At 43.0% G+C, this 21,484-nt stretch overlaps 1 protein-coding gene across 21 annotated transcripts in view; it reads left to right on the top strand.

Moving 5' to 3' along the window:
• Nucleotides 1-21,484, top strand: part of ARHGAP21 (Rho GTPase activating protein 21) — a 239,276-nt gene that overhangs the window by 138,556 nt on the left and 79,236 nt on the right. For 19 of the 21 annotated variants that reach the window (XM_039522408.1, XM_039522406.1, XM_039522404.1 and 16 more), the window contains one exon: nt 18,059-18,151. In XM_039522408.1, coding sequence (XP_039378342.1) covers nt 18,059-18,151 — 93 coding nt within the window. Of the gene's footprint in view, nt 1-8,786; nt 8,793-13,431; nt 13,451-18,058; nt 18,152-21,484 lie in introns of those variants that run through there. The other 2 variants (XM_039522419.1, XM_039522420.1) reach the window with 2 other exon arrangements.

Consider the following 21,484-nt stretch of genomic DNA (forward strand, 5'->3'; position numbering starts at 1 on the left):
ACAAATTCATGGACTTTATTGAAAACATTCCAGATCAAAAAAACAGTTCATAGCTTTGGTTTCCGAGGGCCAAATCATATCACGCACAGCTCTTCAAGCAGCTCTGGATGCAGCCAATACCGCAGCAAGATCCACTGTTACTGCAGTGGTCATGCGCCGAGGTTCATGGCTCTCCTCTTCCTTTTTTCCTCGTGAGGTTCAAAGTACCATAGAGGATCTTCCTTTCAATGGTGATAAACTCTTTGCTTCCACCACGAATGAGGTACTTCACTCAATGAAGGATTCAAGGGCAACTCTCCGGTCCTTAGGAATCCAAACCCCTATGACCAGAAGACGACAGTACAGATATCAACCTTACCACCGTCCACGCTACCCCCCCGTAGACTCAGCATTTTAACAGATCTCAGGAACAACAGCAACGCCAACGCCAGAGATCGAGATACCAGCGGCGTCGACCCAATTCTTCTGGGGCTCCTCAACTTTCTCCAACTAATAAGCAGATTTGAACCTTTGGTCGAGGGTCTCGAAAACATCATCTCGACTTCAGCGTATGCACCGTCTACAACTATCTTTGGACACCGCCTACCGCCATTTTTGCATCAATGGCAGAACATTACCACCGACAAGTGGGTTCTAGAGGTCATCACAACTGGGTATTCTATCCCCTTCCTCTCCTTACCTCCCACCTACCCACCCTTCCTGTCCCTCTTCGGGGACCTCTCTCACGAGCTACCCTTCCAGCAAGAAGTGCAACATCTCCTTCAACTGGGGGCTATAGAACTCGTGCCTGAATGTCACAAGGGGAAAGGGTTCTACTCCCGTTATTTCTTAACAGAAAAGAAAACTGGAGGATGGCGACCGATCCTCGACCTCAGGCGGCTCAACAAATTTATCAAAAAGCAGAAGTTCAAGATGGTTACTCTTACCACCATAATTCCAGCGCTGGAGCAGGGCGATTGGTTTTCAGCCCTCGACCTACAAGATGCCTACTTTCACATCACTGTCCATCCGGCCCACAGACACTTCCTTTGTTTTGCCCTCGGCGCAATGCATTTCCAATACAGAGTTCTACCCTTTGGCCTTTCCACTGCCCGCTGAGTTTTCTCCAAGCTCCTAGCGGTAGTCACTGCCTACCTCAGGGAAAAAAGGAGTCATAATATTCCCTTACTTCGATGATTGCCTTCTCAAGGCCTCCACGTTCGACGAAGCCCTCCGCTTCACACAACTCACCATCGATTGCTTCCAATCTCTGGACCTGCAAATAAACAGAAACAAATCCACATTACGTCCTACCCAACACCTAGAGTTTATAGGAGCGGACCTCGACTCCAGAACCGGATGAGCTTCTGTCACACCCGACCGATTCAATACCATAAAACTACTGGCTATGAAACTTTGCGACAGCCCTCAGGTCATTGCCTGAGACTGCCTCCAACTACTAGGGCGCATGGCCTCATGCACCTTCGTGGTCCAGAATGCACATCTCTACATGAGGTGCTTCCAACCTTGGCTGGCCACGGTTCACAGACCGAACGTGCACTCGCTAAACAAACCTCTGGCCATACCCTTCCGAGTCAAAGACTCTCTCCTATGGTGGACAGTCCCCTCCAACCTCTGCTCTGGAGTCCCCTTCCTCCAGACCTCCCCAACTCTGATAATGGTTACCGACGCATCTCTCACACGCTGGGGTGCCCACATCTCTCACCAAACAGTCCAAGGGCTATGGTTTCTCTCCGAGACCTCCCTGCACATCAATGTTCTAGAACTTCAAGCTGTACGAAATGCCTGCCGCCACTTCCTGCCACTAATCAAAAATCAGCATGTACGCATAATGACTGACAATATTGCCTGCATGTTCTACGTAAACAGGCAAGGAGAGGCTCGATCCCACTCTCTTTGCTCAGAGGCCATAAAACTCTGGAATTGGTGCCTTCCAAACCACGTCTGCATATCAGCTGCTTATCTCCCCGGGGTGATGAATACCACTGCCGACAAGTTAAGCAGACGTTTCCCTCCGGAGCACGAATGGGAGATAGACGAGGGAATCATTTTACAACATATTTTGCACTTGGGGTCACCCAACCATAGACCTCTTTGCAACTGCGAAAAACATGAAATGCCTCAATTTTTGCTCCAGGGCGGGACTGGGCAAACGCTCCCTCGGAGACGCATTCATGATCCCATGGCTCCGGGACTTACTCTATGCGTTTCCCCCAATACCACTTCTCAACGGGGTCCTCATAAAGATATGAACAGACCTTGCCACGGTGATCTTGATTGCACCTTCATGGCCAAGACAACCATGGTTCCCTTTCCTCACCAGAATGTCAATTTGACCGACGATCTTACTGCCTCTCATCCCGAACCTGTTATCACAGCAACACGGCCGGCTTCTTCACCCCAGTCTCCATGTTTCATCTCAAAGCCTGGTACCTGCATGGTTCTCCCAACGTGAACCAACGACCAAGTTCAAAGGGTTCTCCTACACAGCAGAACTCAATCCACCCGTACCAGCTACCTCCGAAAGTGGAAGCGATTCTCAAAATGGTGTGCAACTAAACAGCTGTCTCCTACAGCCACACCCCTTCTCCGCATACTCGACTACCTATTGGACATCAAGCACGCTGGCCTTTCCTTCAGCTGCATCAGAGTCCACTTAGCTGCCATCACAACCTTTCATGATACAATCGACAGTACCTCGGTCTTCGCTCATCCCATCACCAAGCGTTTCCTTAAGGGACTCTAAACCTTATACCCAGATATTAAGCCACCTACTCCTCCATGGGATCTTCACTTAGTATTGTCCTGTTTAACTCATCAACTCTTTGAGCCCTTAGCCACCTGCTCCCTATTACACCTCTCGATGAAAACAGCCTTTTTGGTGGCGATTACCTCCGCTAGACGAGCAGGAGAGATAGCAGCCCTTATGGCAGATTCACCATATACGCTCTTTTTCAAAGACATGATTACCCTAAGGCTACACCCCAAATTCCTTCCAAAAGTTCACGCCTCATTCCACATAAATGAACCAATACATCTACCAACTTTTCCCGAAACCACATGCAAACTCTTTCGAAGCCACAATGCACACGTTGGATGTGCGCAGGGCCTTGTCCGTCTATTTGGACAGAACCAAACCCTTCAGAAACTCTCTTCTAGACTTTTTGTCTCCATCGCGGAGCGCTACAAAGGCATGCCTATCTCTACCCAGAGACTTTCAAACTGGATCTCCGATTGCATACGACTCTGCTATTGGATAAAAAACGTTACACCTCCAACATCCATCAGAACGCATTCCACTAGAGCTGTGTCTACCTCTGTAGCCTTCTTATGTAAAGTGTCATTGACTGACATTTGTAAAGCAGCCACTTGGTCCTCCGAACACGCATTTGTCAAACACTATGCCCTTACTCAGGGCCCTCTCTCTGATACACGATTAGGCAGAGCCGTATTATCTACTGCATTCTTACCAGATCCAAAGTCCCTACCTCCTTGAGAGATACTGCTTCTGAGTCACCTGGAGTGGAGCACCCACAGGGATATCTCTCTCGAAGAAGAGGAGGTTACTCACCTTGCGCAGTAACTGACATTCTTCAAGATGAGTGTCCCTGTGGGTGCTCCACTACCCACCCTCCTCCCCTCTACTTCGGGGTTGGGGTAGCCTCCGTTGTAAAGAAGGAACTGAGGGAACCAGCCACGTATGCTCACTAAGAGGTATACTCAGAGCCGGGGGGGGGCAGGCTCTGTGCATGCATGGCTGGTACGAGTACTGCTGCAGAAATCTCCGATCAAAGGCGCAGGGGCACACCGACACCTGGAGTGGAGCACCCACAGGGACACTCATCTCGAAGAACGTCAGTTACTGCACAAGATGAGTAACGTCCTCTTCTTGTGGAAAAATCAAGACCAATGCCATACAGTTGCCACTTTAATGGGGAAAAAGATTTTTGGAGGGTGTGCGTGCGTGCGCGGTGCGGGAGGGAGTCTGTTAGATACGCTATCTAGCAGAATAGTAGCAGAAGCAGAGGGAAGACATAAAATCAAGTTCTTAATTTTTTAAACTTCATACAGAAAATATTCAAAACTCCAAATCTGGTTTGACTCGTATTGGAATATATTCACTTTAATGTATGTCACAGAATTGGCATAAAATATTTTGCTTTAGAATCATTTAAATTATATATTTTTTTAGCTATGAAGTCGTCTTACTTATCTTCCTATTTTAGGGACCTATCTCTTAGAGGTAGCGCCAGGGCTTGGGGCTATGGGCTTCTGCCCCACGAGGCTCCTGAAATTGGCTCACAGCTGCCTGGTCGAGAACTGCTGGTCTAGAGGGTGCGTGCATAGGTAGATAGATAGATGGTGGAGTGCTGATGGCATGTCGGATCCAAATTTTTGTATCTTTGCAGGGCTCGCCCCATTTTTCCAGCCTCCAGTGGCCTGGATTAGAATGTGCGCACAGGTTGCAATCCAAGCATTTTGATCTATCTGGATTGTCGTACTGAAAAGAGGAATAGGCTCTTACCAAAAGTGTACATTGCTGGGTATGAGGCACTAAAATGAATGTCCTTTGATGTGATGATAGGCATGCGTGCCAGTACATCACTGATGTATAAATGAGCAAATAAATAAAGAATAGTCTTCCTTTTCCACTGGTGATGAAATAACATTCCTATGGCAACTGCAGAAATTGCTTAGATAGACTGAAGACTTTTGTAATATTACTTTTCTATTTTTAGCTTTTTAAATGTAATCTAGTTCTTGAAAAATAAGGAATACCCACTTGATATCCCTTTGCAGACCACCAGTAAGTGCTCCCGTAGACACTGCTGGTCCTCAGACTGCAGTATAGGAACCATGGTTTAGCATTTACTGAAACAGTTCACGATTACGCTTCATTTGCCAAGTAAGCAATTTTGTATATGATTGCAAACATCAAGAGATCAATAACTGCAAAACATGCATCACTGGAGGACTCTGTAGCCCTCCACTGATTGGATAAAAGGCTTCCCAGGAACCAGTGCTCTCTGCAATGCCAGATTATATGGGGTGCAAGCGGCATAGATTTTTATAGAGCCCAATTCTGCTTGGCAGCATGCTTGGGGAGGAAGTAAAACTGGAGGGTTCATTTGCATAGTCCGTCCCGTCCCTCCCCCCGAGTCAAAAGATTTTGTGCGTAAAAGCCCAGGAAGTCTAATTTAGCTGTGGGACTTATGTAGGCGCTATGTATTTGGCCCTGTGCCAAACTGGTCCCAATTGAAGGTCATTCCAGATGTTGCTTTTAAACCTTTAAACTTCTCTGTTCTCTTGCAGGAAGTTTTACCTCTGTGATAAGTTTATTTCTGGCGAAAGAAAAAGTATTAGAGACTAATTACAAGGCAACTATGTGAATCAGATGATCGCGATAGCACAATATATGGATGATACTGCCTTCCTGCCTTACGTCTGGCATCTCAAAAGATGGCCCTGTCCCAAACAGATTATCCTTGTTATTATGGTTGTGACCGAGCAATGTGAGAAATTGTCTAGTGGTGAAGGAGTGATTGCTGGTAGTCTCAGCTGATCAGCTCATAGATAATCCTATGAAGTGCTTAGACCAGGTAGGGTTACAGGAAGTATTGTTCAAAAGAAACTTCCAACCTAATCTTAGTTGGCCCTCATCCAAACCAAGGTGGCTGATTAATTCAGGAGATACAAGAATGTCATGGTTATTCCTTTAACTGTGGCCTCACTGTGATTAAGGAAGGCACTAGCAAATCTTATGACATTGAAGATTCCAGTTAGTCTGTTACAAGACTTGTGTAAAATTACAAGAGAGAACTTCACAGCTTGTCCTAGAAAGGACTAAGTGGATCCTCTAGCTTGTCAACATAAGCTGTTTTTCTCTCTCATATCTGTCCCATTCTTGGTTACAGACTTTATTCCTTATGTTTCCTTGGGTTTCTTTTCCTAGCTCTGGTCATTTTTAATGCGTCTTATTAAAGTAACTCACCTGATGTTATGGGAATCAATACTCTACTTATTAAGCAAAAGAACCCTTGTTGAATACCTTGCATCCGACGAAGTGGGTGTTCACCCACGAAAACTCATGCTCCAATACGTCTGTTAGCCTATAAGGTGCCACAGGACTCTTTGCTGCTTTTGTTGAATACCTGTGACTCCATTTTCTTGGATTTTATTCCTGGTGGCTTTTAACCCTGTCAGAATGAGAGAGCATCAGTGAGTGATTTTTTTCCTCCATAAGGGCTCCTCTTCATGCACTGTCAGCTTGTTATCTACACCCAGTTAACTCCTCTGGAGTTTAGTGAGCTTAGTCACAATGCAAAACAAAACTTGAGCAGTGCAGTGTGTTTTGTATTAGCAGCATAATCCACATGAGTTCTCGCTGCTGTATTAGCTCAAATGTCAGCAGCACTCAGCCTTCAACAACCTACACCAGGGGTAGGCAACCTATGGCACGCGTGCCGAAGGCGGCACGCGAGCTGATTTTCAGTGGCACTCGCACTGCCTGGTCCTGGCCACTGGTCTGGGGGGCTCTGCATTTTAATTTAAATTTAAATGAAGCTTCTTAAACATTTTAAAAACCTTATTTATAATTAATAATAGAGATATACCTATCTCCTAGAACTGGAAGGGACCTTGGAAGGTCATTGAGTCCAGCCCTCTGCCTTCACTAGCAGGACCAAGTACTGATTTTTTGCCCCAGATCCCTAAGTGGCCCCCTCAAGGATTAAACTCTCAACCCTGGGTTTAGCAGGCCAATGCTCAAACCACTGAGCTATCCTTTTCCCTTAGTTTAAACCTTCAAACTTCTCTGTTCTCTTGCAGGAAGTTTTACCTCTGTGATTTACTTTACATACAAGAATAGATTAGTCATATATTATAGATTTATAGAAAGAGACCTCCTAAAAACCTTAACATGTATTACTGGCACGCAAAACCTTAAATTAGGGTGAATAAATGAAGACTTGGCACACCACTTCTGAAAGGCTGCAGACTCCTGACCTACACTATCCAGTGGGCCAGTTGGGTCCAGTTTAAAGCACCATTTAACTTGAGCTGGAGATTTTTGTGTGGCCATAGTTTGGTTGGGTAAATGCTCAAATTAATCCATGGGCTAATGCTGCCATGAAGGCGAGCCCTGACTGAGCCAGAAGGAATGCAAATTCAGTACACAGGATCCTTAGACCACCCTAAAAGAGACGCCGTCCAGTTATGCTGACTGAAAATCCAATTCATTTTAAGTTGTCAGTAGTTTGTAAGACAATCTAACTGTAAGGCTCTGTCATGGAGAGCAGAGAGCTAAAAGTTGCGCAGTCAGAGGGAGCCAAGGTAAACTGGAGTGTCACTGCTGCCACACTCCAGCAGAGGGTGTCTGAACTCAGGGAAGATGAGGGGTTGTATAAGATACTTCCATTGTGATGTTGGTGCAAAAGCAGATCTAACTATGAGTAAGTAAGGTTGAGTCCAGTGAGTGCCCTCTTTAAGCTAATTTTTATTTCTCAAATGCATTATTTCTCTAAATAAACTGTTTTTTATTTGACTGCATGTTCGTTATAAACTACCAGCTTTTCATGCGCACTACAGTTTCACTGTGAAATGTAGAGTCCCAAAACTGTGGATGTGACACTTTGAAAAATATATGTAATTTTTTTTACTCTGGGAATAGGAGTTAAATAAAGGAAAACAATTGCCATACATGTAAGATGTATCGAAACTTTGATTATCTTGTTTATGGATAACTGAGAAACTTTTAAACTTCAAACAAAAAGAGCAAAGAACTTTGATCTGTGATATAGGAAGTCTGTTTTAGATGACATAGCATAATTGTATGTGCGAAAGAGAAACTATCAATTTACCTACGTGAGGCATGTCACTTTTTTAGTGAAAAATGAGGAAGGGCAGCGTGTGAAGGAACTGGAATTTAAATGTCTGATGCCTCAATTAACCTTGACAAACAGTAAAAAAAAAAAAAATAATAATAATACTAATTTGGATTTAGTAACCAGTACTTTCCGTAAAGGTTTCTTGATGTATGTTTGTTCATTGCCTGTTAAGGTTATCTTAAATTGAAGCTATTGTTTGTCAGTCTTCACTGTGCAAAGCTTTCATCTTCTGATTTAATTACTGCTCTATAAAAGTTCAGAAAAATACTTTCCACTCAGCTGACTCACCTCTTGCAAGCAATTTTATTCAAACTATTTAAATAAGGCTAACTTTAAAAGCCAGTTTCCGCATGGTTTAATTGACCTTCCCAAATCACGAAAGGGCAGGAGCCTTCTAGTGTATTGTTATACCAAACATGTTTTCTTGCTCTGCTTTTGTGATAATTTGTGGCTAAACTCAACATTGGGACAGTAAATATAATTGTTTGGAGGATTTTTACATATTAAAGCAATGCAAAGGTAAACGTGGTAAGGGAAAAAGTTGTCATATTCAAAAGAAAAATGTACACATTTGTCCAAGCTCAGTTCATTTTTACTTCTGTATTTTTATAACCCATGATAAATTGTTCAGTCTCAATGTATCAAATGAACAGTTTTCAAATGACCCACATGATTAAAAATATGGTTCATGCTGAGGGGTTGGAACCATCTAGAAAACAGTGACTCACAAGTCCTCTCACTCTCTTGCAGGTTTGAGTGTTCTTTGTGGAGACTTGTAAGGGACAATGACTCCAGCTGCCCTCGGTTCTTTTTTACTATTTATGTGAGGTCTTGGCAAGATTGGGGAGGGATGTTGTGCAAGTGTGAATGTGTAGAGGCAGTACACTCCAACAACTCCAGTAACAGGTGTATAGTCTTTCTTTCATGTGACAATAGTCAATGTACCTAGTGCCAGTTCGAAAAATTGAGAGAGTTTGCGTTAGTCTTTGCTACGGGACAGATTGTTCTTAATTTGTGGGCTAGGGAGGGCAGATGGAGGCCATGCTAGAAAATCCTTGCATCTAATATACTGAGAAATTCTGTGTGCTGCATTACATGGTGTGAATTATATTTGCAAACCTTTCAAGGCAGTGGGTCAATTGTGAAATTCAGGGTTTTCTTTTTTGTGCTTTTGATATCTTAAAAATGTTCATTTGGAAGTGTCAGTAGTACTTAACACAAGTCCTGTAGTTGAATTACTTAGCAAGAAGTTACTTGCCTAGTTCAGCCTAAATGGACAGTGTAAACACAAACCTGTAATTTGGTTTATAACACTAAGTGCTTTCACACTTCCATAATTTAAAAAGACACTTAACATTTATCCCCTTTCATTTGATATGGTGAGTTAGGATTGTATCTTCAGCTATTTCTTAAAGAAGAAATTCTGTATTTCTAGCTCTGTTAAGATTATAATTTAAAATGCAAACATGCAGTATTTTGGGGCATACACTTCCTGCAAAGCTCATGCTTGTTACTAATGGTGAGCAGTTTTCGTTTGTGTCCAAACAGTTTTAGTATAGCAGACTAAAGAGAACTGAAAAGTATTCATTTCCCAGTGTAAGCCTGGAAAATGTACAACATTCTTTTGTCTCAAATAAATAAAACTCTGTATTCCTGTGTATGAAGCTTCTGTGTATATTAAACATAGCAATATATTTACAAAAATGATGATCAACTTTTCAGTAGGGTTGCCAAATTTGATTGGATGTATTCCTGAAGATTTCATCACATGACATAATCTTTAATTAAAGATTAATCTTTAATTCCTGGAGACTCCAGGCCAGTCGTGGAGGCTTGGCAACCCTACTCTTCAGTGTTTCTCAAGTGTGGCCACCGTGGCTGCATGAGGCCACCAGGGGCTTTTCTTGAGGCCGCCACCTTCTGGGTGGTGAATGGGGGGAGGGGGAACCAGTGTCCCTTCCCCCATGGCCACCAGCAAGGATCTGGGCCTTGCTCCCGCTGGAGAGAGAGATGCTGGAGGAGCAGGCAGCCAGTGAATTCCCCACCTTCTCAGGGTCGGTGGGCTTGGGTTTCAGCCACGGGGTGATGAGTGGCAGGCTTCAGCTGTGGGGCTTCAGGCTCCATCCCTGGACCACGTCCCCTGAGCACAGGGCTTTGGGCTCTGTCGCTTAGCCACCCAGCAGCAGGCTCCAGCCCCTGGGACTGCTTGGCAGTGGGCTCCAGCCCTGGGTTCACCTCCTTCTCCTACCCTCATGGGCCCTGTTGCCTTTCCTAGCCTCACATCTATTCCCTCTGCCATCCTTTGCCCCTCTGCCTCCCTATCCACCTCCCCGTCAGGGTTTAATTTGTACCCCAAGTCTGCTGTGAAAAGTGATATTTGTGTGTTTATTACCACTTTCACAGCAGACTTAGTAGCTAGCTGGGAGGCTTTGAAAAGTGATATTAACATACAAGCATCACTTTTCACAGCAGCAGACTTACTAGCTAGCAAGTTTGAAAAAATAAAATGAAATAAAAAGCAACCCAAAAAGCAAAAGAAACCACTAGAACAAAAGACAAGAATGTGCAAGGCATCTTATTTGTGTTTCTATTCTGTTTAGGTCCACTAAAGAATAGAGACAAGTGTACATTATTTTTGTTGAGTCTGGAGGGAAAAACTGTACATAAATAAATTGCAATGATTTGGATATGTATATGTGCATATTTATTTTTCCCCCTAAAGTAAATTAAACATTTTAGGAAAAATTGTCAGAGCAGCCACCAATGAGAGTTGGTGGCCGCACTCTGAGGTTGTGAGAACCCCTGTTTAGAGAAGCTATTTAGTGGTAACATTACCTAGCCAATTGGCTCTTTTTTCCCTTCCATGCTTTGTAGAATGCTGTAAATAGCTTGTTCATCTGTGGTATCCTGATATTTAGTCTTGCTAAATTCTTACTTAAAGCAGAATACAGAGTAACTTCGGGTTTCTTGTGGAATATAGACTTTTTTTTTCCTGTGTGATCTTGTGGTTTTGTTTGGATTCTAAGGTTCTGTGCTCCTCTGTCTTGTTGTTATGCATTGTTCAGTATGTCTTCACTTCACGGGAACTTTCTGGTGGTGCCTTGTAATTGGTTTTATTTAAAATATTTTTCCTCAAACACAAAAAGCCACTGATATTTCCATGTTCGTGTACCCTCACGCCTCCCCAAACACAGTCTGTTATTACTTTTAATTCAATGTCTGAAAGAACCTATTTGACTTGTGATTTGGGTAGTCTTTTACTGAATCTTGTTGTGTTAGAGCTGCATGAGTTGTGAAATAGTTACTTGTGCCATTGGATTTAGTATCACAATCTCTACTATTTTGCGTCTTTATGGAAAAGATTTCATACTGTGGACAGTTTAGGACAGTTTTAGTCTTTGCAGCATAACCTATTGAGACTCTCCTACTTAGTATATGGGCACATTTTACAGTTCCAGTAACTTGTTGCATTTGAGTCTCATTTCTAGAGTACCCTTATCCTGACCTCTGTCTTGGGTGCAGATTTGGTGGTAGCTTTTGAAAACTGGGAGCCAGTGTACTTTTTGGTGTCAAGTTTATGCTTGCACCACCTGGTCTATGCTTGCCTTGCAATTTATTTAATGCAGCTCTCCTACAAGTGTTGAGTTTATGGAATATATTTTCACGGCTCTTTTCATAACTTCTGCCACTGTCTTCAACATTTGATCTGCTTGTTATATTTTAACCTAGTTTTAATAGTGTCATTAGATTCTCATTTCATAGCCAGAGCCCCAACTACTCCATGACACAGTGGGACCAATTTTCTCAATGGCAATATTAACTTAGTCTTTTGCAGCAAAATATCCCTCATTTTCATGTCTACAAAAATATATAGCTATATCTTTTTGACATAAAATGTCATGATCAGTGTTTTCACCATGACTGTTCGAAAGGATACGTTTTTTGTTATGGTCTTCAAGCAGCACCCATTCCACTCCTGAGGCTGTCCAGCTCAGAACCACCTCTTCCTCATGTATTCTAGGAAAGGGTGGAGCTTCTAGCTGGCTTCAGCACCTTCTATATGCAGGTCTTGACTGCTATACTCTTCTCCAGGTGGCTGAGGTGGCCTAATTACAAGTATATGCTGGAGTAGAAGATACAAGCTGAACTTCAGTTCTCACTCCCCAGTGTCCTGCTACCTAGCTCCATGGAACAATGCATATAGAATGTACAGTAGCCCAATACATTCCCCCCCTCCCCCGCTAGGAAACCTGCAGAGCAAACATCAGCTGCAGGCAGGTCCTAGCACGGCAGGGAGCTAGAAACCAAAATGTTAGGCACATGGCTGCTGAAAAATAGTGGATTCTGTGGCAGAAGTGCTGAATTCTGTGGCATCTTGGGGGAAAAAGCTGGCTAATGCCTCTTTCCAAGGAAAAAGTTGGTTCATGCATTGTGGAAGCATACAAACGCTCCCATGATCTCAGTTGGAGGAAGGAGTTGACTAATTTTTCTTTTTCTTTTTAGTTTCTAAATGTTCTGTAGGGGCAGACAATGAGTTTGTTTTATTATTTGAGAATTGTCATCTACTCATGCTATTTATCCAGGTTTTCTCAAGGCACTCATCACTGTAGTTTCCAATAACCTCCCAAAGAGTTAAAAACTAAACATACAAATGCTCCATGGCCTAATTTTATTGCTTTATCTTCTCTCTGCTCTCCTCCTACTCCTTATCCCCTTTCTCTCTCTTTTTTTCTTCTTTTCTTTTTTCTCTAGTTCTAATTCCTCTCTTCTTTGCTGTTGAGAATATGGAAAAGCTAAGATGAAGAAGAGTTTTACACTGTTCTGAAAGCCAGTTTTACACTTTTCTGATTTCTCTAACCATTAGCTAGGGCAAAAGCTTTGAAGCTTACTCTTGCTAGGAGCCCTGTCCTCTCTTCTTACATCCTTCACTCTTAAGGATGACTGCTTTCATCGTTACTACTTGATTAATGTAGGTACAGAGTGAGATTACTACTCAGCTAGTTTCTCAATTATCTTGATCAAGAATGGGAGTTTGCTGGGGTGGTAATTGTCAAGGCCTGAGTCAAGAGAAGGTTTAAAAATATGTGGCATTAAGACATGTTCTAATCAAAGGTGTCCTCATCAAAGGTGGCATTTGATGATTTTTACCAATAAAGGTGCCAGATGCTCCAGATGCATCTTTCCACAGCCACAGTGGTCATGGGTCTGTGTGATGGGGTGTACCAGACTCAGAGGACCCCTGCTACAGGCCTCAGGGTCCTATCATACCCTGTCCCCAAAAAGGAGCAGTGGAACTGGCCTAGAGAGGCTGCATGGGAAGCAGCCAATCAGAGGGAGGCTGCGAGGAGCAGCCATTCCAGGCCCAGACCATTCCAGGCCCAGACAAAAGAAGCTGCAGTACAGAACAGGAGGCAGTTTCTACTTGGAGCCATAGGAGCAAGGATGGTGTTCCTGGCTGGCTGAAAGGACTGCAGAACCTCAAACAGATTGGTTGCTGTCGGGGACCGGGGTATCAAGGAGGAGCTCCTGGCTGGTTGCTGGAACTTGGCAGCTGAAGCCCTAAGGTGAGGGTGAAGGGGTCTTGGGGAAGTGGCCAAGGAAATTGTAGCAGCATCGTGAGTAGTCAAAGGGATGCAGCGGGTGGCTGCTATTTGTAGGGTCCCTCAGCTGGGACCCAGGAGTAGTGGGCAGGCCCAGGACCCCACCGGCCACAAGTGGAGGGGCTAAATTCTTGAGGAGGGAGTTGAACTGATCCCAGAGAAGACCTTGGAGAGGGTCAGTGATATAGGACTTTAGAACACCCCCAGAAGGGGACCTGAACTGTTTAGCGACTCAGCTGGAGAACTGGGGTCAGAGAAGGGCCCAGAGAGGGTGAAGATGTCTCCAGGGAGGGAGACCTCGGGGCATGGACCCAGGGCCATCCTTACCCATATGCAAAGTACACAACTGCGTAGGGCACCAGGAGATTTGGGGCACCAGATTTCCTGGTGCCCTGCACAGCTGCGTGCTGCTGCAGCCCCAGCCTCTTCCTACCCCAGCCCCGCCCCCACTCGCCCTTACGACTCCAGAAGCGGCGGGGCCTGCACTCACTGGTAAGTAGAGCGACCTGGTCCCAGCCTGCTCCGCTCCACTGCCCTGGCTCCCAGCCGCGCTGCTGGCGAGCGCTGGGGGGCGGTTCCCCCTTCCTCCCCCAAGCTTGGGAGCCAGGGGAGCAGAGCAGGTTTGGGCCGGGTCACTCCACTTCCTGCAGGAAGTGGCCAGCCCCCATCCTCCATGGAGGCCCCCGGCAGAGGCCTGGGGCTGGGCCCCACACAGCCCCCCAGTGGGGGCGCTGCGTAGGGCACCAAAATAGCTAGGGACAGCCCTGCACGGACCCATACCAGGGTCAGAACTGTTTAAAGACTGAGCCCAAGGAGGGCTAAAGGAAGCTGTACCACCCAAGGGATACCAAGATAGGCCTCTGTTGGACTCTTTATCCCGGAAGGGGTTTGTTTTGTTTGTGTTTCATATATAGACTGTGTGTGACTTGGCTGGAGGGCTGAGTTACAGAAGACATAGCACAATTACAGAGACTGAGTGGAGGCGCACACACTCTGCCAGGGGGCACTTGCAAGAGGTAAGTGCCACCCAGTTATATTGCGAATCACAGGTAGTGATGCAGATTCCTTCCAGCACTCTAATATCTTGCTCAGGGAAAATAGTGAATTCTGTAAAGAGCGGAGGGAGGCTTGGCTGTCTTAGCATGTGACTACTGCTGTCTGGAGAGAGGGCATTTGGGACTTATTAGATCTTCTCTGAGAAGCTTGTTGATAGTTATTCACATGGAGTGGAGCTGGCTTCTGAGTTTGTGTGGATGCAATCTGAACTGAGACAGTCAATCACAGACCATTTTAAAGTTCTGTGGTACAGGATTTACCTGCTGCAGTGGCAGAAGAGAAAAAAGATTTTAGTCTCAGCTACAGCCATAGCATAGGATTTTAGAAAACCTTGTTTTGGAGTTACCAGCTTCTGATCAGGTTTTCAAGTCTTGCCACTTGTTTCCTTCCTTCCTGTGTCATCAGACATCAGTATCTGAGAACTAAAGAGATCTAAGGGCTAGTCTACACTTACGAGCCGGGTCGACGCGGTGAGTTCGACTTCTCGGAGTTCGAACTATCGCGTCTAATCTGGACGCGATAGTTCAAACTCCAGAAGCCATAGTTCGAACTCCGGTACTCCACCACTGCAAAAGGCGGTGGCGGAGTCGACCTTGGAGCCGCGGACTTCGATTCCGGGGCGTCTGGACGGGTGAGTAGTTCGAACTAGGGTACTTCGAATTCAGCTACGCTATTCACGTAGCTGAATTTGCGTACCCTAGTTCGACCCCGCTTCTTAATGTGGACCAGCCCTAAGGGTCTGATGGTGCCAGTCTGTCTGGCAATGGCTCATGAGTGATTCAAGTGACCTAGTCTTATTTACATTAAATCCATTTTACATTGCTCTAGCAGTGTAAAGCAGCTTTAGTGCAAATAAGGATCAGGCCTGTAGCATCTTTCTGGGTCTTCCACTCTTTGGCTCTTCAGTTGTATATAGATTTTATTGAAGATGCTCTGGAATTTATCTGGGACTATAAATTTACAGGGGCAGACCATGGTGATAGTCCCTTCTTCCAACCTGTGTGCCTGCAGATTGATCTTGGTTTGAAGGAGGTAGTGACCTTCCTGGGAAAAGGGGTGAGTTTCTAATATTTCCTATTTCCATTTCTAAGCCAAAGAATTAGTCCAGTGTGAGACCAACTTTGTGAATTGGGCCTAAGAATACCTGTGAAGCCCAAAGTGGAGTGTTTGTGTGTAGAAGAGGCGGTTTTTGGCCACCATCTGAGATATTGTCGGTGTAGATGTTAGTCCCCTGTCATGATGAACTTTGGGGACTCCACTATTGTCAAACTCAAGCTCTCCAGGGAAGCCTTCAGTCTCTGTGCTCTGTAGATTAGTATGTAATTATCTCCACTGATTTACAGATATGGTGGATGCATGCGAAGGATTCGGTTTTTCCAAGGGATCCTTGTCTGCATTTGATGTTGAATGGGAGTGACATGGCTGCTTGGCCCCTAGTTTTGTGTATTCGGATAGAAACAATGTATAGAATAACTTGGGAGGATGGGGTGATCCAGCATTGGGCCTCTGCTGCCAACTGACTAGGAATTTAAAAAAAACAACCAAGGACAAGATGGGAGCCTTGTCTTTTAAAAGGATGTCAGATCTGTTGATCTTTCATCACATAATATGCATTTCAGGTCTGAGCTATTGGCGGTATTGGTGTTGTACTTACCTGAAGGGGTGGTTATAAACTGAATGTACTATATTGGTAGCAAGTATCTATCTATTATTGTCTGTTGATGTTTCCAGCATTGTTTTTTCTTTTTTCTTCTCAATTGTGTGATTGGGGTAAGGGAGGAAAATGGCAATACTGGTGGTCATGGGATCTGACCCTACAAGAGATCACCCATTTATAGGTGCTGGTCCCTATAAGCAGCTGGAACAACTTGTTCATGTCCTTAGCTTGGGTTACCTAGGGAGGTGGTGGAATCTCCTTCCTTAGAGGTTTTTAAGGTCAGGCTTGACAAAGCCCTGGCTGGGATGATTTAGTTGGGGATTGGCCCTGCTTTGAGCAGGGGGTTGGACTAGATGACCTCCTGAGGTCCCTTCCAACCCTGAGATTCTATGATTCTGTGATTAGCTTGAGCAAGTCAGTATTTGCCTTGCATTTTTAGCTTGTCTAAACTTGAAGTATTAGTGCCTCTGAATGGCCATAAAAGGTTTAGCAGTGTTTTAATGTCTATATTTTGAGCAGGTGGAGAATGCCAGATATAGTAGGTATTTCTCCATGAAGACTCTTTCTTGTCAAAACTGTAGAATAAAATGTATTATACCTGTATCTTGCAAATCACATTATAAAGCACTCCAGGAATGATCAACCAGTTGGACTGCTCGACTTCTGATGTAATCACTTTTATATATAAAGTGATCTCCTTTCATAGAGCCAACTTTCTTGATTGTCCTATGGCAACTTAAGGTTTTATTTGTGGTTCTGCTATCACTTACAGTTGTAATTGCTTTTCATTGGGAGTTCAGGGTGCTCAGCAGTTGGCAAAATTGGACCATTAGGACTTGTTTGTTTGTACACTGTGGGCCAAATTCAGATGCAAGTCTAAGATGTAATTTACTGTATTTCATTCCAGCTCTCTTGATACATTACAGTTAAGACATAGATGAACTCTGACTTCCATCTTATAGATGTAACTTGTAGTATGCTCCATCTCCTTATTTTAATTTATAAATGCTAGTCAGTTTCCTGCTGCACCCTACTGGACCAAATGCAAAAGTGATGTGTCAGAAGGGAAGGAGGTGGGGTATTTATGTTGCTTGTGAGTGTGCACAGTGAGGAGGCAAGAAGGTTATAAATTTCACCAGTTTAGACTCCCTGAAATAAACCTGTGAATGTCTCACTCAGTCTATGAACATGTAATATATGTACAATTTAGACGCACAATCACTATGATTAACCTTGGTGTGCACCTTGCTTTTTGAATTTCCATCAAAAACAAATTTTCAAAGACCTTTAGTCAGCTCTTGTCTGTCTTGGGGAGCTGTGAGTTGTTGTTAGAGTCAGTAGTTTGGGGGTTTTTTTTACGGTGCTCTCAGGATACTATAAAGTCTAGTCCCTCTTTTGGATAAATACCTTTTTTTTTTCCCTTTCAAGTTATAGCACTGTAATTCTGATTGTGATTTCAGTTAGTATGGTTTCATAAACCTGCCAGATGGGAATCTGGGAAACAAGGGATGTCCCTTATTGAATGCCACGGTCACCAATCTGAGGATGGAATACTGATGAGATGAAAAAATAAAGCTGAAAAGTGTCAGTCTTTTGATATATTCATGTGCTACAAATTTGCAACTACAGTTTAACAGACAGTTCAAAGATCTTCAATCTAGCCAAGAGAAAGCAAATGGTTTCAAATAGAACAGATGTTAATACTCTATTTGCCAAATTAATTAAGAAATAATTTGGATCCTAATACTTAATATGAAGATGAATATGGCATGATTAAGTTTTTTTCGGAATGGTTTTTACAATTCAGCATCATAATACAGCTTAATAAAATATCTTTCAAAACATGTGCTTTTCTTTAGGGAAGCAAAGAAACAGACTGGAACCAATGGATACCATATTTGTTAAGCAGGTTAAAGAAGGTGGACCTGCTTTCGAAGCTGGATTATGCACAGGTGCTGTTCTTTTATAGTGCTAATTTAATATAAACAAAGCTATAATTTTCTGCAGTCTTGTCTTTCATATTGATTATTGTACTTTCTGGACTTGCTTACTCTCACCTCTCCCCCTGTGGACAGCCCAAAACACTGCTACTATAGTCTTCTTTCAGTCCCACCACTCTGACCACGCAATTCACCCCTTTGATTATTTTTCAATGGCTTCCTGTCTCCCTACCAAAACTCATGCTCCTTTTCCTTGCCTATAAAGTGTTGCATAATATTGCCCCCACCTTAATCTTGGCTCCCATTTTATATTGCTTACTCTCCCACTGTCTGCTCTTCAGTCCTCTGTTTGCTGCTGCTTTGCTTTTTTCACAATTTTTTCTTTTATGCTGTCAGTCATGTTACCACTCCATCTAGCCATAGTTTGAGCACTGTCGCCAGATTTGTCCTCGGAGTGCCCTCTCTTCTGTCAGACCTCAACATCAAATCCAACTCTTCAAGCAATCCTTCTGGTCTTCTTCAGCTCTCCTATAATACCCTCACACTCCTTTTCCTGAGTGGTTGTCCTGTATTTTTCATATTTTTGTGTTGTTTATTTGTTTTAATGCTCCAAATCCCCAATCAAGACTGGGGTCCTATTGTGATAGGTGCTATACAAACATAAAGGAAGCTGTGAAGAGCTTATAATTAATATAAGACAAGGGACAAGTGAGTGTGACAAACAAGAGGGAAGGGTTGAGGGAAGACCAGGGCTAACAGGAGTTTAATGTGGTTACGTAGGTTAAATGCATAACTTGATGGGTTCCAAATCATTTAACTCTCCGCTTTCCCACTCCTCACCTATTTTAAAGCAAATAAATATGAGCAATCCCCATTTGGCCTTCTCCCTAACCATTATTTTGCTTGCTTTATCTGATTTAGTCCATACATTCTTTGAAGCAGAGAATGCATCCGATGCTGGCAAAACACTCCTGGTGTGGATCAGCCAAAGTTGCGCTTTATACCAATGTAGTAAACACCCCCCTAATTCCCACAAGCAAAACAATCTATACCAGGTTATAACTCTGCGCTACATAATTCTGCCTGCATGCCTAAATTGATCAGGCTCTCACCTCTTCCCACCTGTGACCAACATGGCTATGCTGGTACAAGCCTGGTGTAGATTTAGCCTAAGTTTTGTAATAATTTGTGGTTCTTTATTTAAATTTCTCAAAAAAGAAAATGTTTAGCAGGAACAATACTACAAGTTATACAACTACAGATTTATGTAGCTGGATACCATTGTAAATGTGAATTTCTATTCTTAAAAGCATGGCAAACAGTATACTACACAAAAGCAATACATGTGTGTCAGAGAACACCCCTGACCTGGCTGTTGAGATTTTTTTAATAATAGTGTACATGTATTAATTGTCTGGAATAGTGTAATTTTGTAAGTTTTTCAAAAGAAATATGAAAACTCTAGGGCATTTAGAAATTTTAAAAAAATCAAACCACTAACTTTCCAGGCTCTGCAGTACATCCTATTTTTTCCCTCCTCACTCTGGTATAGTTTTACAATAGCAAGCATTTTCTGAGCAACAATGGCATCATTTGATGCTGGTATATAGAGAGAGATGTTTTTGCTTGATAAAGTGCAACTTATGTTGAAGTTGTACAAAGAGAGCATGTTACTTTTCTGACTGAAGATGAAATTCAGCATTTGCCATACTGAAAAGGATAAAATCAATACAGAGAATATTTTATTTTCAGACTTGTTAAAAAAAAAAAAAAAAAAAAGGAAACCCAGATGGGGGAGAATAAATTATAATTTTTAAAAAAAAATTACCTGTGTCCTTTTAAGGAGACTGCTGATAGTCATAATATCTAATTAGGTCATGTTGCTATTTCTGTTAAAAACTTTAGATTGAAATGTATTATTGTGGCTGTATCTTGTAAATCACATTATAAAGCACTCAGAGACTGGTCAGCCACTTAGATTGCTTAGCTTCTGACACAATCACTTTGTATATAGTGGGATCTCATTTTGTGGAACCGACTTTTCTTGAGTTGTTCCATTGCAACATATGGTTTTATTTCATTTTATGGTTAAGCTAAAGAGGTTAAAACATTTTGAAATCTAATATGAACTAAAGTTATGTTTCATTATTTTTGTCAGTTTGTATTTCATTGCTGCAAGGCACTTATTTTGTATTACCTAATGTCTCATTCACAGTTTGATTGGACAGAAACACCCAGTTTGTCAGTGGATCAGTTGCCTGGAAAAACTAAATGTGGCTTGCTGTAATATAGAGATTTGTGATAATCTTGTAAAATTGAAAGGATAGCCTAGCTGCAGAATGGTTTAGTTTAAACATTTTTCATAGTTTGATGTAGTTTTGTATTCATAAGTCTAATTGGGTTGTTGCTGAGCAGGTCCATAGTTCCCATGTTTGACTCTTCAAGCTTTTTACCTCTGAGATCACATCGGAGAATCCCAAACATAGTAGAAAGCAATTACAATATCTGTAACTATAATGGGCCTGATTCTCCCATGCTCTTCCCCTTATGTACACCTATGCAAAGTGGGTATAAAATGCTATCAGAATGTTTTTGCAGTCACTCAGCACAAATGTAATGACTCCACAACATACAAGGCGGAGAGAATTGGTACCAGTGTGTTCAGATTGATTCACAATGTTGCCAAAAAGTATAGAGGTGGATTTAATCATTGGATAACTGTAACAACTTTTACCTGCTTCTTCCCACAATAAGCACATTCTCTCCTTCTGTCTATCTACGACAGAGCAAAGCCCCTTCCGCCTTATAATCTTCCTTCAATCCCTCCATTCCTGAGGCTGAGTCTGTCCTGAGTGCCACGTAAGCTTCCAGGCAATTCCTTTTTTGAGTCATTGGGCACTTGCTCCAAGCTGACCCAGATCGCTTCTGCTGGTTCCCAGCCTGAGAGCTGATGTGAAAATCATGGGGAGAGCAGGCTGGAGATAAAAACTCCACAGGAAGACAGGTGATATGAGGCAATCTAAGAATGTTCATCATTACTCAATATTCCTACGTGAAAACAAGAAGTACCAAAGCAGGCAAGATTTGAAGCTATGATTTAAAAAAAAATCAGTTCCTATTTTCAGTGCCAAAGGGAAGGATCTGATGGTATTTGGAAGAAGCCCTGCAATATGGCTGAACTTCTTAGAACAGGATTTAAAACCCCCTAAGTATGTAGCTCTTGGCCTAAATAATGACAATTTTTATCTGTAAATTTTTTTTTGTAGCTTGAGAATGATTCAAGCATTCCAGACTAAACTGTGGCTTCAGAAAAATCCAACACTTCAGTGGAATTAGGTAGGGAAT

Source organism: Mauremys reevesii, linkage group 2, assembly GCF_016161935.1.
Source record: "Mauremys reevesii isolate NIE-2019 linkage group 2, ASM1616193v1, whole genome shotgun sequence".
NCBI lineage: Eukaryota > Metazoa > Chordata > Testudines > Geoemydidae > Mauremys > Mauremys reevesii.